The 15,368-nt window shown below is 38.7% G+C and overlaps 1 protein-coding gene across 1 annotated transcript in view; it reads left to right on the top strand.

The window, feature by feature from the left end:
- Positions 1–13,185, top strand: part of LOC146474508 (polycomb protein eed-like) — a 13,824-nt gene extending 639 nt beyond the window's left edge. Inside the window, exons 2-16 of the mRNA XM_085117104.1 lie at positions 1,870–1,968; positions 2,170–2,235; positions 2,804–2,904; positions 3,426–3,450; positions 3,892–3,973; positions 4,868–4,959; positions 6,516–6,605; positions 7,252–7,295; positions 7,771–7,876; positions 8,832–8,894; positions 9,248–9,285; positions 9,748–9,808; positions 11,019–11,092; positions 11,702–11,770; positions 12,989–13,185. Coding sequence (XP_084973230.1) covers positions 1,870–1,968; positions 2,170–2,235; positions 2,804–2,904; positions 3,426–3,450; positions 3,892–3,973; positions 4,868–4,959; positions 6,516–6,605; positions 7,252–7,295; positions 7,771–7,876; positions 8,832–8,894; positions 9,248–9,285; positions 9,748–9,808; positions 11,019–11,092; positions 11,702–11,770; positions 12,989–13,046 — 1,068 coding nt within the window. The 3' untranslated portion in view covers positions 13,047–13,185. The remainder of the gene's footprint in view (positions 1–1,869; positions 1,969–2,169; positions 2,236–2,803; positions 2,905–3,425; positions 3,451–3,891; positions 3,974–4,867; positions 4,960–6,515; positions 6,606–7,251; positions 7,296–7,770; positions 7,877–8,831; positions 8,895–9,247; positions 9,286–9,747; positions 9,809–11,018; positions 11,093–11,701; positions 11,771–12,988) is intronic.
- The last annotated feature ends 2,183 nt before the right edge of the window (positions 13,186–15,368 follow it).

The following is a 15,368-nucleotide window of genomic DNA, read 5'->3' as shown; positions in this document are numbered from 1 at the left end:
GGGGGGGGACGTACCCTAAACACTACAAGAAACAACGCTAAACGTTACAGATTTTCTTGTCAGAAAGTCGAGTCTACGACAAATAGCAAACTACGTCAATTATCCGGAGATTTCAGACATAAATCTGGAGACCAGAAGAAACGGCTCAAAATCTGGAGATTAAAGATCTAAATCTGGAGACCGGGAGATACAGTACAAAATCTGGAGACAACCGGATTATCCGGGAGAGTTGACAGCCCGACAGAACAACTGCTCACTGCATGCTGTGAGATCTTATCTAATATGGCGGTGTTTGAAACTAATTGGCCACAAGGATATCTTTTTGGAGAACGAATCTCTATGGAGCCCGCGATTTGTATTAGTGGCAGTTGCTGTGAAGATATAGAAAACTGCGTGGGCAGCAACCGTTCTTATACATGTAAATTGTCATCTTCTGTAAGCTGCAACCCCCACCCCCAGAAACCAAAAGAATAATTTTATTTGGGCAAAACTGGTCTGGTATTTGGGCTCAAAATTCTTCACAAATAAGTTGTTAGTAATAATTGTTGTTAAGAGAAGCAAAATCAACTCTGAAAACTCTATCTGGCTAATTCTTATGATTAAGTGTCATGTGGCTGTGAAACCACCATGGCTGTGCACCAGTGACCAACAAGTTCCATTTGGGGAAATTTCCCTCTGCCCCCTTGACAAATTTTCCAATCACTCTGATGGTACAAAATAGCAACAAATGTACATTTTATAAATTCCCTTGCAAATTGATAAATCTTTTCAGGGTTTTCAATACCATCTTGGTTGCTGGACAAACATGGCCAAGAGTGTATTTTTGAAATTGTGTATCTTCTTCATAAGTGGAGACATGTTTTTGACATAATTGCATTACTTTGTTCCCACCACCCCCTCCTCGCTTTCCATCATATCTTCCATGAGGGGTCCCCCATACCCTTTTGGAAAATTCAATCACGTAAAAATATTGGGCCTTTTCACGCGTCACGAAAAAGAAGCAAAATTCTTTCACGCTCACAAAAAATCTCAATGCCTGGATTCACGAATCACGAAAAAAAAGATGCTTAAATCACATTTCACGCGAAAGTAAAAAGCCCCATTCACTCAGATTCACGTGAAAAGTAAAGGGGACCCTCTTCCATCCTTTTGTTGTTAGTTGCATTGTTCTGTAGTCTGTTATGTTAGATTTTTATGGAGAATTTAGAGCAATCACATCTACAGATATGGAGTGAGTATGGAGCAGTTCGCTTTCAGTATAATTATCTTGGAACAAACCAAAACTGAAAACTGTTTGTTATATGGTAATCAAGGTCTCTGTGTAACGTGGTTGCACTGTTTAAAATCTCACTTACCAGATTTTTTTGATGGCCTTTTGTTACAAATCATTGTACTCATCTGTTTCGAGCACTTCAACATTATATTGCTCTGGTGTTAGATAATTTACATCAACTGGTGAAAAACCTACTAAATGAAGTAAGAACATAAAACTTAGGATGTGTTCAATTGACCCTATTTCAGAGTACAATACATACAAAACATACAATACAGACAATGATTGCAAGAAATCCCTCGTAAGAGGTTTTTAGAGTTACTAAAGTGCAAAATGGTTCTTAAATTATCATTTGTTGACAAACATTTATTTTTGCAGAAATATCTTCCCACATTGACTTAAAAAGAGAAATATGACAGTTATTCTACTCATTTAATTTTCTGCAATACAGTCAATCGAACACGACCTTAGTAGTGTAGGTGGTCTCTATGGTAACATTTGATAATTTTTTATTTGTAGCATTTTTCAGCATGTTTGTGTTAATTAATTCTTGATTGAACACTAAGTAGATGTATTTGTTGATTAATCTTTACCAGGAAGACCATAAACAGCCAATATTTGCCGTGCAGTTTAATCACAATGTCCCAGAGGGGACAGAAGATCTCCACATGTTTGCGACAGTGGGAAGCAACAGGGTAAACTGAAAAAAAAAAAATGTTTTTAAACTTTGTTTTCTCTCTGCCCTCTTTCTTTTAATGCCTGGACTTATGCTACACTGTACTTGTCCTAAAATCTCAATCTAGTCGTTATTGCTTAAAAAAGAAAAACGTGACTTGTAATTTGTCCATTTATTTAATTTCTTGCATACCTCAACTGCTGTTTTTTATGGATTGCAGGTGACAATCTACCAGTGTGAAACTAAAGGAGTCGTGAAACTGCTTCAAGCCTACATGGATGCAGATGTATCTTTTGATTATATACATATAACACAGTCTCTTAAACTATTTTACTGTAGAGGTCAGGCAACTGCAATGAATTTTTTTTCACGAAATTTTTCAAGATGTTAATATTTTACTGATGTACTTGCTTAAATACTAATTTTTTGGCATTAATTAGTCTATTCTCCATTCTTGAGTGTTAATTAGTCCATATACTGATACAGGGAAACGTAACTGACCTAACACTTTGGAGAATGTCAAGTGAATTATTGAAATTTATTAGGGGATTAGTTTCTGAGGGTGGAAACAAGTATTTGGTTTTATCAACTAATTTGATAACTTTATTAAAAGTACATGTAACATTTTGTGCCATTGTAAAGAAATTTGAGAACCGATGTTTCAAGCGTTAGCCCTTCGTCAGAGCAGAGATTTGCTAGATTCCCTCTAATGAAGGGCTATCTTTTGAATGTCAGCTCTTGAATCACTTTATGGTGGACTAATGACGTTTTCAACTCAGTTCATAAAACAAAATGATAGAAATAGCCTTGGAAACTGCTGCCATTGTAACATTGCACACCTTAACAAGTTGTAGCCGGAGGAAAGTTTCTACACTTGTGCATGGACGTACCACCCTGATACAGGAGAACCGTTACTGGCTGTTGCTGGTACCAGGGGGATCATCAGATTTATCAGGTACAGCAGCGATAGTAGGCTCGATTTGCGCGGTCTTTGATCCTCCCCGAAGAGAGATGAGGATGAGTGTGAGCTCATTTTCCCGAACAGCGGCTGGTAATCGAGCCTACAGCCATAGTTGAGTATAAATTTTGCAATTTTTGAAATGGTGTACTTTGTTCGTATTTTAATCTCCAATTTTGCAAAGATTTCACAGAGTCAAAAATAAAAACAGATTTCAGTGTTGGCAAAAAAGTGGTCCTGCAAAAGTAAACCAGATTGAACATATGTCTTCCTTTATTTTTCTTTTTGAGCAAGTTGGAAAATAGGCTAATTTTTGTTTGTAGAAATTACTGAAATATCCACCGTGACGGCAACTAGTTTAATTCACAGTTTAATTGTCAAACGATTGCAAAACATTGTTGCTGCATTACAATGAGAACAGTTGCCTCAAGGAACATGTATTCACTGTTAATAAGGTGAATTACTTACAGTATAAAATGCCAGTGATGTAATTAAATTTTGTTTTTCTTTCATTCTAGTCCAATCAGTATGAACTGTATCAAGGTAAGTGTGCTTCAAATTAATAAGAGATTGATACCAGCAGATCTTTTGTTATTGTATCACTTATACCAAAATATTGGTGATCTGTACCATGGGTCTCTCTGTGATCCCAGACAGTTGAGGGATCAACTTAGAACTGATTTTTAATGTTATACCATTCTTGTGATGAATTGAATACTTCTAATTTATATATGGATCACAGCAGTGAGACTAACATTAACCAATTCAAAGTTCTCCTTATCAAGTTTTGTTTGCAGCCAAGACTTAGTTACCATGGTACCATATAGGCTGTTAAAGACGCACTTGTTAACTCTTACTTTAGTCAACAAACTAAGCACTATTCCCATTTATTATCACTAAATAATGGGAGAAAACACTTTCCTGTTGTTACTGAGTGGAGTATGCACCCGGCTCTTCAGTGTTTTCATGTTTTATCTTATTTAGCATTACATTGGTCATGGAGGAGCTGTCAATGAACTCAAGTTTCACCCAGTGGATCCCTATATTCTCCTATCTGCAAGCAAAGGTAAGAAATTAATCTAAAAAAACATTTGAGAGTATAATGCTTAAGGCAGTTGTCCAGATTAATTACCTGTTAGCAGTTTCTGGGTCAAGAGTTTTAGTGTCTCTGAAATTAGTGATGAAGTCTTAGCAGTGGACATGGTCATTATCCAGACACATTCTTCCTATGAAGAGTTGTGATTTGTTCTGCTAGTAGATACCAATAAAATCTCAACTGTTATATTGCAGAGACTTCTATAAAGTCTCTTAAAATGTCCTGTCAGCCGGGTATTTTGGAAACTACAAATCATTATTTCCACTAACTAAACACTTCATGTCCCTAGCCCTTGCTATCTGCAACTGCTGTGTATTGCTTAATACAGCCATGAAGGTGTACCAATTACATGCAGGAGTGTTTAATAGGATAATTACATGTACAAGCAAGGTTTTAGTGTACTCAGAACTAATAAGTTAAAGTTACAAGAATTAAGCACAGGCGTACTTGATGTAATTTGCTTAAAACACAAGCAGCAGTGTTTTATCGGGATTCGCTAAGTGGTTTTAGACCTGATGAAACACGTGCTGCAAGTTTTTTGAATGGCTTCAAAAAAATTCCTGGAAAAGCGTGTGTCAAGAGAGTTTGTAACAATGATGCTTTTGTGAATGTTGCAAATTAGCATACGAGAAAAACGTTAAACACCACATACTAATAAGGAGGAGGTTTTATTGGGTTTTAAAACCACTGCACGTGATGTTTTATTGACCATTTGATAGGTCAATGGGCTTATGAATAATTAATGAGTTTTTGAAGACATCTGTAAAGGACAAACCTTGTTTTATTAGATAGAAAATACAGTATTCTGTATCAGACAGAGTAAGGAGAATATTGAGGCTGATCAGTGTTTGTTTCTAATGACAGATCACAGCCTAAGGCTGTGGAATATTAAAACAGATGTACTAGTGGCAATATTTGGCGGAGTGGACGGACACAGGGATGAAGTCCTAAGCACAGTAAGTAATACTTACAACTTACCGTAAATTCGCAGGAAAACTGAGGTCGGGCCGCGGCATTTTAAATACTGTTTTGTTGGTCTTAAAAGTCCCGTAAATTATAAACTTTGCATTGCAGATTGTCTGCATTGTCACTACATTCATTCCTTTGATCGGTGACGCAGCAGAATTGCAGGAAAACAGGCGGTTTAGAAAGCGACAGTAATTTCTTCCTTCCATTTTCATTCCGCTGAGTTCGAGTGCATGCTGTTAAGTTCGTGTATAGTTACAACGTTTAGCCGAAGCTTTAGACCGTATTTGATGTGCAGATGTCTTCTCATTTGAATATTGAAGTTGTTGTCTCGAAATTCTTGTAAATTCTCCACTCTCCGCTGCTTGAAAAATATTAACGGCTTGTTTTAAGTCTGAACAAGGTGAGAGTTTGCGATGGATCAAAGCTCCAGACTCCAGCCCAGACAAGCCCAGACTCCGTGTCTGCAGAGTTTGGATCAAAATCAACCAATCAGAAGAGAAGTCCTGTTCCCTATGAGGTCTGCATTTTTTTAATGAACCAATCAGGAAGGGCTTTCCAAAATTTGGATCCTTTTGTGTTGGAATTTTCTATTTCTTCCAAGTTAGCCTTTATTTATTCTTTTTTTTTTTTTTACCGAGAACTAAAATGGTGAGAGTAGAGATCGGCGTATTAAATCGCCGATATCTGGCATGTCAGATATTTAATGTGGTGGTGGTCTTGCATAAGACGGGAAACGTAAGGTAAAATCTTAGTTTAAGATTTTAGTTTTTACGGAGTATTTGTCCATGTGTTTAATGGACATCCACTCTTTGGGGAATATCACTCAAACTACACCGTAGATGTTGTTTAAAGTAAAGCTTAAAGCTAATAAAGTATTAAACATTATTTTTCTTTGGTGCTGTTTGTCATTCATTGTTGCAGTTTATCCATTTGGAATTCTTTATTTTATATAAGTTTTCCCTGCCATTCGTCTTACCTCTAGTTTGCCACCATTTCAAATATTGATGAATCGCAATGTTAATTATTGTGTTTCAATTAATCTTTTATGTCAGTACAGGATAATATCATACAGGTTGTGTGTCAAGTGCCAGTAGCATAATTATCTTAGGGTGCGTTCGATTGACCCTTTTTCCGGAATAGGAAATACACACAATGATGGCAAGAAATCCCTCAAGAGAGGATTTTGTAGTTATCATGTTTCAGGCCTTAGGGACCTAGCACCCTTTTTGCCATCATCATTAACAACATCACCATTAACTTTATCATCATCATCATCATCATCATCATCGTCATGTTTGCATCCAGGAGGATGAAACAAGCCATACATTATCACCAAATAGCTTCTTTGTTAGTTTTCTACCTCCTGCTTGGGCTTGTCTAACTCAGGTTGACTTTTGGAACGTACTCCACCAAAGGGCGATTCAGGCACTGAACATGGGGCCTAATTCATTTAAAATCTTGACTTTGTCTGAATATTATATTAATAATAAAATTGCACCTGTATTCACTGAAATATCTTCTTTTCTAATCTGATTTGTTTCAGGACTTTGACATTCTTGGAGAAAAGATGGTGTCCTGTGGCATGGATCACTCGCTCAAGATATGGTCACTTGAAACTGAAGCTATGAGAAAGGTACATTTTTTAGCGATAAGTTTTTAAAGTCTACTCAAAGAATCCAAAAATTCTACTCAAGCAACTGGAGAATCTGATTGGATAAGTGATTATTTGCATGAAAATATGCATATTATTAAAAACAGGGCATGCTTTTGCATACCATACTTTAAAATCAGACGTTATGAGTGATGTGTTCATTGCCACGTCCTTTTCACTTGAAACTGTAGACTCCTATATTGAAGTGGAAACGATAATTGACCAAATGAAAAACTGATCATCGATGTCCTTCTCTTTGCCAGTATAATCTGATTCTCCATTTCCCTTTTCATCTCTTTTCTATTGTAATATTAATGATAATAAAAAATTACATATAATTTACATGTACTTTAATTTTGATGTATAGCCTTATCTAAATCTGCATTATTTTGTAAAGTTAAGTTTTCCGTCTTCCAGCATGTTTGTAATTTATTGTAATTTTTTTCCATTATGTTCTCGTGGTCGTCTTGTCCCGCCTCGACTAGCTTTGTGGCTATTTGCGGGACAAGCCCTTTATATAATCTGAATCTGTAAAATAAATTGTTGTTGTTGTTAAAAAAAAGAAAAAAAAATCATGTATAACCAATGATTTTGGTGAATAATTTCTTTTGTTTTCTTCCTTTTTCAGGCTATTGCAGAGTCCTATTCTTATGATCCAAGCAAAACTGAAAAGTGAGTCACATTACTCAGCCATATTTATCAAAAGCCCTGATAACTTACCAGGACCTGAAAAACTTAAAAACCATCTCACGTACATAACATTCTCTATTAGAGATTCAAATTTTAGTCATTATGAAAATTGTAGGTTTGGGTTTGTACTGATAGTTACCGTTAATAAAATATGAATAGGTTTGAAGAAATTGTCATCTGAACCAGTAAGTTAACTCCCTGACTGTTCTCTGTCTCACCAAGGGCCACTTTCAAGACTAAGCCTTCTGTTCGATGTTGGTAACCTGGTGTTCCAACATCCTTAGAAGTCATCTTCAAAATCACGTAAAAATTCAGTTATAAGTAGGTAGTGTCAATTAATATGGTCTGAACTTGGAATGATACTCTTTGTAGACATTTTTGCTTTTAGGGCTTGGCCTTTTTGAAATGTGTATAGTTTTAAATAGCTGATTTTTAATTGTGGCTGTTTGTATTGCAGACCTTTTCACACCATTAAACTACACTATCCTGATTTCACAACACGTGACATTCATAGAAACTACGTTGATAGCGTTCGCTGGTTCGGTGATCTTATCTTGTCCAAGGTGAGCATTCACTCTCACAATTACACCTCAAGTCATCTATTAGATTTCAAAATTTTTATACTGAATTTGACGGAAAGCTGCTGTTCGCTTACAAGGTTGACTGAGTAAGTATCAGCCAGATTTCGAACTCGATTTAGGCTGAGAACCAGTTCTTCGTTGGGCAAGAGGGTGGACAGAAAGTGGGTATGCGAAAGAAAGGTCTATATTACTCCCTCCCCCTCCCCTCACAGTTCGCTTTGCTTGCCAGGGGAGCAGGGATGACGCAGTGGTGCATGAGAACACTTACCTCCCACCAATGTGGCTCGGGTTCGAATCCCGGGCTCGGTGTCATATGAGAGTTGAATCTGTTGTTGGTTCTCGTTCTTTCTCCGAGAGTTTTTTCTCCGGGTACTCCAGTTTTCCGCTCTGCTCAAAAACCAACATTTCTAAATTCCAATTCGATGTGGATTATTGTCAAGCACTTATCATGAGCCTCTAGCTCGGGAGATTGTGCAAACACATTCCGTGTTATTGACATTAAATAGATTGCTTAAATTACTTTTTTTTGCCGATTTCTTAACCCTTCGTAGGAGTGTGTTCATAGAGTATAAGATAGAACTCGATCTGAGTTGGTGAGACTGCACGAAAATTGCAAACGGCCAAATTAGGATAAGGCTTGTACATGTACTTAAGTTAACTTTGATGAATCTTTGAAGAGAGTAAAGCGAAGTGAGAGATAACAAGAGTGGACGAAAGCGCATTGATGTTCAGTTAGTGTCCAAAAAAGGCACTAACATTCACATGCACTGTGCACTCAATTTCTACTTTCTTTCAGTAGATTTGAGATATTTTAAACATCCCAATAATTTCCTTTTCCAACCTGTTTTTCGGCCTTGTTTACTTTAAATTAAAATGAGCCTTGTGTTTCATGATCATTAATGCCAATGATTGTCACGATTTGTTTTGTTTTTTTCAGTCTTGTGAAAACTCCATTGTTTGCTGGAAGCCACAGGAAAAATTTGACGACATTTTTAAAGGGGTATGAGCTCGACTCAAAGTTCACTTTCCAGTTGACGAGGTCTTGTACCTCGCAAAAGTTTGCGGCTTTAAGAGCGAAAATTTTACAGACTGTGGTTTGAAACTTCAGCAAAATTGCGCAGTTTTTTAGTTGGTTAAAACTGGAGGCCTTTCTAAATTCTGTTTGCTGTTTTTTCCGTTTATTTTCCAGTAACACATCTTACCCATTCAGTTACAATGAACACTGAAATACCACAGTTAACGAAACAAGCCACCAACGCACAGTTCAAGAAATCTCAAAAAAGCCAATAAGTTTTTTTTAACCACTGCAGACACACAATTGTAACTTTCATTTGCTTCTTTTCTTGTTTTTAGCCTTTTAATTCTGAGCGCAGTGTTACCGTGCTTCACAGGTTTGTAATGGAAAAATTTTGTTGTAAGGAAGCCGTTTTAAGGAACCATGCTCACTAGATGTTACAGTGCAACGCGCCTTGCCGTGGCCACCCAACAAACTTTTTACAAGTAAGCCAATCAGGATACGCGAATTTGATTAACGGTCACGCCTTCTTGCAAAGTCCAACAGGCAAGTGATGCAACAACGAATTATTGAAAACATGTCGTTTTGTATTCTATAAACGAGAAGGAAGATATCCTGATTGGCTAACTTGTAAAAAAAGTTTGTTGGGTGGCCACGGTAAGGTGCGTTGCACTGTAACTCCACTTATGATTGGACTAGTTGTTTTATGTACTAATTATTACATAAAGCTTTGTTGTTGTTTTGCAATCTCTGGACAACATTTGGCTGCACAGCAAGTTGTCAGAAATGTTTTGGTATTTCGTCATCGTTAGCCTTTTGTTTTGCTTTTCCTCCTTAGGTTCGAGTTTTCCCAGTGCGACATTTGGTACATGCGGTTCAGCTTGGATCACGATCAGAGGGTAAGGGGCAGGTGCTGTTTGCACTGGTCAGTTTGTGAATAACCAAAGCTAGTTCCAATCTAGGTTAGATAACAAGTACGCTATTTCGGTGGCAAGTGACGGTTTCATGCAATGAAGCCACGCCAATATACAATTCAATCTAGTGTCCTTTGTGAACGCCACTTTGAAAGCTTTATTTTGTCCCAATATGTATAAATTTGAAATTTATCTTTGATAGACCTCTTATCTTTTAAACTTGCAATAGAGTGTGTGCACGGCGGCCATGTTGGGGGACTAAAACAATAGAAGATGTTTGCATAAAAATAGAATATATTTTCCAAAGGAAAATCATTGTATTGTTTTGGTCCTCCAACATGGCCGTCGTGCACACACTCTATAGCAAAGTAATCCAGTGCGGAACACAGAGATACAATTATTACTATTTGTTAATCACAGGATACCAAGCATTTTTTGTTGTCACGGTTGTTGTTGTTTTTTTTGGTCTCTTTTTGCTTCTGTGTATTCTTCGTATTCCTGAATACAGATAGGCAGTGTCATGATGGTAGAATCTCGTCGGAACGACGAGTGAATAGACAGCAAATTTGCCAATATCAGATAGTGCAGACCTTATCTAAGTCGCCAAAATTCATTTTTATACAAAACCCTATGCTTAGCTTGGCCTCGACTTAGCAAAACGACTAAGTTAACAAAATATCTGATTAAAGAACACATCCCGAACCTAAACCGTACCGCCGATCCTTCGATCTTTTTAAGGAGCTTTAGCAACGACGACGGCGACGGCCACGGCAGCGAAAATGTTACCATTAAAATGAATTCGCGTTTTTCAAACGTCGCGATTATTCCAACTTGATTTAATTTTCCAATGTAGGTGAAATTTCAAGGAGTAGAATTCTTGGAGACCACACCCAAGGTTAGAAAGAGAAAGAAAAATTCGTCGTCGTGTGTTTACGGCTTCCATAAAACGTCTCATCAGGAAATTTCACGTCCTAGTCGTACAGTGATGGCAAAGAAATGTACCACAAAGTGTAACGCACGTGCAGAGTTGCTGTTTTGGTTATTAAACCTATTGCTTTTTTTTTTACGATCTCGTTGTCATCGCCGTCGTCGTTGCTAAAGCTTCCTCTCTGGTCCAAGAGTATGCTTGGCCGCAATACTCGTACCCAGACCCCACCATCATGTGTTGTGACGTGTCGTCTTGATTTCTTTACAGCTTATGGCGGTTGGTAATCAGACAGGAAAGACGTTTGTTTGGGACATTGGTGTCGATGATCCAACTAAAGCAAGGTAAAACCATGTTGCCAATAAGTTTTTTTCAAAACTGCAGTAGACTGCCTTATGTGTTAGAGACATCAAATTGTTTGTTGAACTAAAATGGATAATTTTCCAATTACTGTCGTAAAGGCCAAGTAATACGGGCAACATTTTCTTTCAACTGGTCACGCAGCAATGTTGCTTTGCAAGTTGCGATTGTTTGTCGCCCGTATTACCACCTCCGCACGCAACAAATTTCAATGTTGCAGAAAGTAGAAACAGCGTCTACTTTCTGCAACATGAAAAGTTGTGTCGCGCGGAGGTGGTAATGCGGGCGACGAACAATCGCAACTTGCAAAGCAACATTGTTGTGCGACAAGTTGCAAAAAGGAATGTCGCCCACATAACTTAGCCTTTAGAAATAAAAATCCTTAATTAAGGAAAGTTATAATTGAGTCACTACTAATATACTTATACTTAAGTACCAAGGCGCTTTGCATCAAGTTTACTAATCATAAAACGAAATAAAGTTGTAGTTGTTTTGTTCCACTGCGCTTTGCAATGCTGAGCTAAAAACTTAAAACGTTTACTAAATAAAAAAAAAGTATGCGCACTTAATGTTATTTACTTGTTTTGTCGTAGATCAACAACACTAGTGCACAACAAATGTGTGTCGGCCATCAGGCAGACGGGATTTAGCAAAGATGGAAAGTAAGTGGCATTTATCTCAGGAAAATGACTTAAACTCGTGGACACAGTTTTTCAAAGCCCGATTAAGCTAATCCTGGGTTGAATTGAACTTTGATTCGAGTTTAAGTACTAGTCAATACAGATTTTGCGAAAAGATTTTTGTCCTTCAGTTTTGGACTTTGAATTTTCTATGCCATCTGCTTTATTAAAATTAGCATTATTGACGAGCGAAATAAAAACCTTGGTTAACTTTTTATCGGAGATTAGCGTAAATTGACTTTTGAACGGCCCCTGGTTGAACTTACACACTCTCGTGGGACTGTCGATGCAAAAGCAAAATTTTACCTTTTTTTTTATCTGTTTTCAAATAAATTCTACCAAAATGTATGTGGTGGTGGTGGTGGGGGTCACTTTGGACTGGCCTTGAAGAATGGATTTGACTAAAAAAATTCATCCCTGTGGTCACAACTCACAAAGCGTACAATCCGTGCCAAGCGCGGGAAAAATCACGTGAACACGTGATTACTTTCGCTTCTGATTGACTGAAACCGAGTATCTTCGCTTGTGTGGCGCGTAGGTAGCCGATCCCTAGAGATTCAAATTACAATAGCGTGGCGGCCATGGTGGTGTACACAACAGAAGTCGCCACGCCGACATGTGGCTGCCAACCTCGTTCCTCTGGAGCGAGAGAGTGAGAGGAGGGGAGAGGGAAAAGACCCTGGGAACGAGGTTGCATGGCTGTGATGACATCACGCGAGCTTACGTTCCATTGGCTAGCCATTGGCTACAATAGGGACCTCAAGCAACGACGACGACGCCAGCGGGGACGTCAGAAAACAACAGTTTTAATTAGCAGAACACTGGCTCTGCACATGCGTTATAAACTTCTGTCGTCCCTTTCAAAACAACGACGTGAAATGACCACATTTTAAGTTCTATGGAGAACGTGAACGCATGGTGATTAATTTTCCTTTTTCTTTCTGAACTTTAGAGCCGCCCCTACGACGTTAACTCCTGGATAGTTCGGTCGCAGTACACAAACTAAATGAGTAGAAATCATCGCGAATGTCATTTTTAAATCCCGTTTTTGTTGGTGTTGTCGTCATCTCTGCTTAAGGTCCCTCATACCTGATGCACGTTGCGCGACTGTTTTGTTTAGGAAACCTTTCGTCTGAAAGTTTTCTCAATGCTGCTCCATCTGTTTGCTTTGCGATGTCTCATTTTGTGTTTTCGTTGCAGGATTTTAATTTCTGTTTGCGATGACGGAACTCTATGGAGATGGGATCGAGTCAGATAACACTGCACACCATTCCACTGGTTGACGTTTTCGTGTATCATAGCTCCTTATTTTTGTACTGTATATTTTTCTCAAGCATACTGAAGCTTCATCATTAACTGTACCCTGTTTTAGAATTAAAAAGACGTTTCATCTGCCATCAGTTGATTCTCTTTTGATCCTCACAGGTTTCAATTTATCTTAATCAGTGTCACAAAACGTCCATCCCACAGCAAATGTACTTCTATATCTGAGCTGATTTTCCAAAAGGTGGCCACAAACTCAAAGGGCCACATCTAGCAGTTACCCCTCCCCTAACACCCACCGCTGGCTGGACTTCTGCTTCAGCTACGCCAGAATACACTGGACAGTGAGAGGCTGCCTGACATTGATCTTTCACCGTAAAAGAAACCGACATGTTCTTTAGAGACCACAAAAAGAAGTCTCCTTGACTGGAGAATAGCAAATCAAAAAAATTCAGTCGGAACAACACAACAAGCCAGTTCATACCCACCCCTCCCCCCCTCCAGCTTTGCATTCCTGGCCCCTCTAATGGCATCGGTTCTCAAGGCCAGACCCTGGCCTGTTTGATGGCATAGCAGGTGACGCGGCCCCCTCTCAAATTTATTCCAGCGCAAGGCGTCGAAGTTTCTTGGCTGAAAACTTCAGCCACCTTTTGGAAAATCGGCTCATGAGATATATCTCTTCCAGAATAATGGGGTAATGGGGGGGCCGGGGGGTATGTGAAAATCCTTATATTCTCGAAAATTCTTCGTAGAGGAAAAAAAAATCGCCAAACATTGTAAAAGTATTCTATCTATACAACTCTTTTCTCAGTTTCTATATTCTAGTGACCATATTGAATACTTTCCTCTTTTGGAGGACTGGATTCGCAACGTCATCGTCGCCGGCTTCCACACACTAAGCAAATCACTGCACACTTTGAAGAGCGTTTTCGAATGTCTTCCTCCATTTACATGTGTAATTTTTATACTCCTGATGGATTTTACCGTGTTTAAATAAAGATTTATTGATTGATTGATTGATTACCACTCGCCAAAACGTAGAGAAAAGTATGCGGTTTTCGTACGATAACGTATGAGCGAGGAACTTTGCTTACATGACGATCGGTTAATCCCACGTTAAGACAGAAAATACTTTACGCCCTTTAAAACGATCACTACAATAACGATGTCCACGACGATAAAGATGTAAACACAGTTTATTGAAGCGAAGCGATGTAAAAAGCGGTTTCGAAAACTAAGAGGTAAATACAACGAAAACTATAATCAGACTAAGTACTAAAACTATCACAAACTTAAAAAACAAACGTGAAAACTTCGTCAATCTGATACAAAAAGGTCATTAAAAACAGTAACATGCACAAAATAAAGAGACTTAGGCCACGTTTATATGGAGAAAAGTTGTCCCGGGCAAGAGGGTCACCCTCCCAGCGGAGTCAACTTTAGCGAGCGTTTATATGAGAAAAAAGTTGGCCCCTTTGCCCGAGCCAAGAGCTGACCGTCTAGAGATCATGAAAACATGCGAAAAAAAAAGCCTGCAAATCAAATCGGTTGTTTTTCAGGTTTACAAACGTTGGCGTTTTACACCCAAGAAATTCTGGTTCCTGTGGTTTTTTAAACCAAGTTAAATAATTCTTAAGTTAAAACTTGCTGGGCAAAATCGGTTTGCGAAGGCTACACAAGTCGTGGTTGACTGAATCTAACCGCGTGACATTTCAAGTTCTTTTCGCGTTGAATGTCGCCTGTCGTTAAGTCCGTAATCACACAAAACTGAGATACATGACCTCGAAAGTTAAACTTGATAACACTAAAGGCCAAATGATTTATATACCTTTTCATATAATTTGACTTTGTCGGCGTTGAAGTCGGTGGCATTGAACTCGCACATGCTTGTATACTCCTTTAAACTGTCGATAATTGACTCAACCATAGTAGGGCTCCAAGACCACTTCTTTACCGAGCCAGATGAGCTGGACTTCGGTCTGGCCGCCATTTTTCTTTCCTAATGACAACAGAGCTCGCGCATGCTCTGATTGTCTCGCCTTGACAGAGTTGACCCGGCTAGGCGAGCCAAAGTGTTTGTATGGAGAAAAGTTGGCCCGGCTCTACCATCGCAAAAGGGTGACCAGGCTGGGCGGGTCACCCTTCTAGCCGAGCCAACTTTTTGTATCTCATGTAAAGGGTTCGCCAAGTTTTGTAAGGAAATGTAGGAAAAGTTGGCTCGCCCAGGGTAGCTCGGGTAGGCGGGTGACCCTTCTACCCGGGACAACTTTTCTCCATATAAACGGGCTCTTACTTCTGTGTCTGCGTTAGGGATTTT

This window comes from Pavona decussata, unplaced genomic scaffold (assembly GCF_977016875.1).
Source record: "Pavona decussata unplaced genomic scaffold, jaPavDecu1.1 SCAFFOLD_89, whole genome shotgun sequence".
NCBI classification, from domain to species: Eukaryota; Metazoa; Cnidaria; class Anthozoa; order Scleractinia; family Agariciidae; genus Pavona; species Pavona decussata.
Note: the sequence above shows the minus strand (reverse complement) of the source record. Positions and strands in the feature narration are given on the sequence as shown.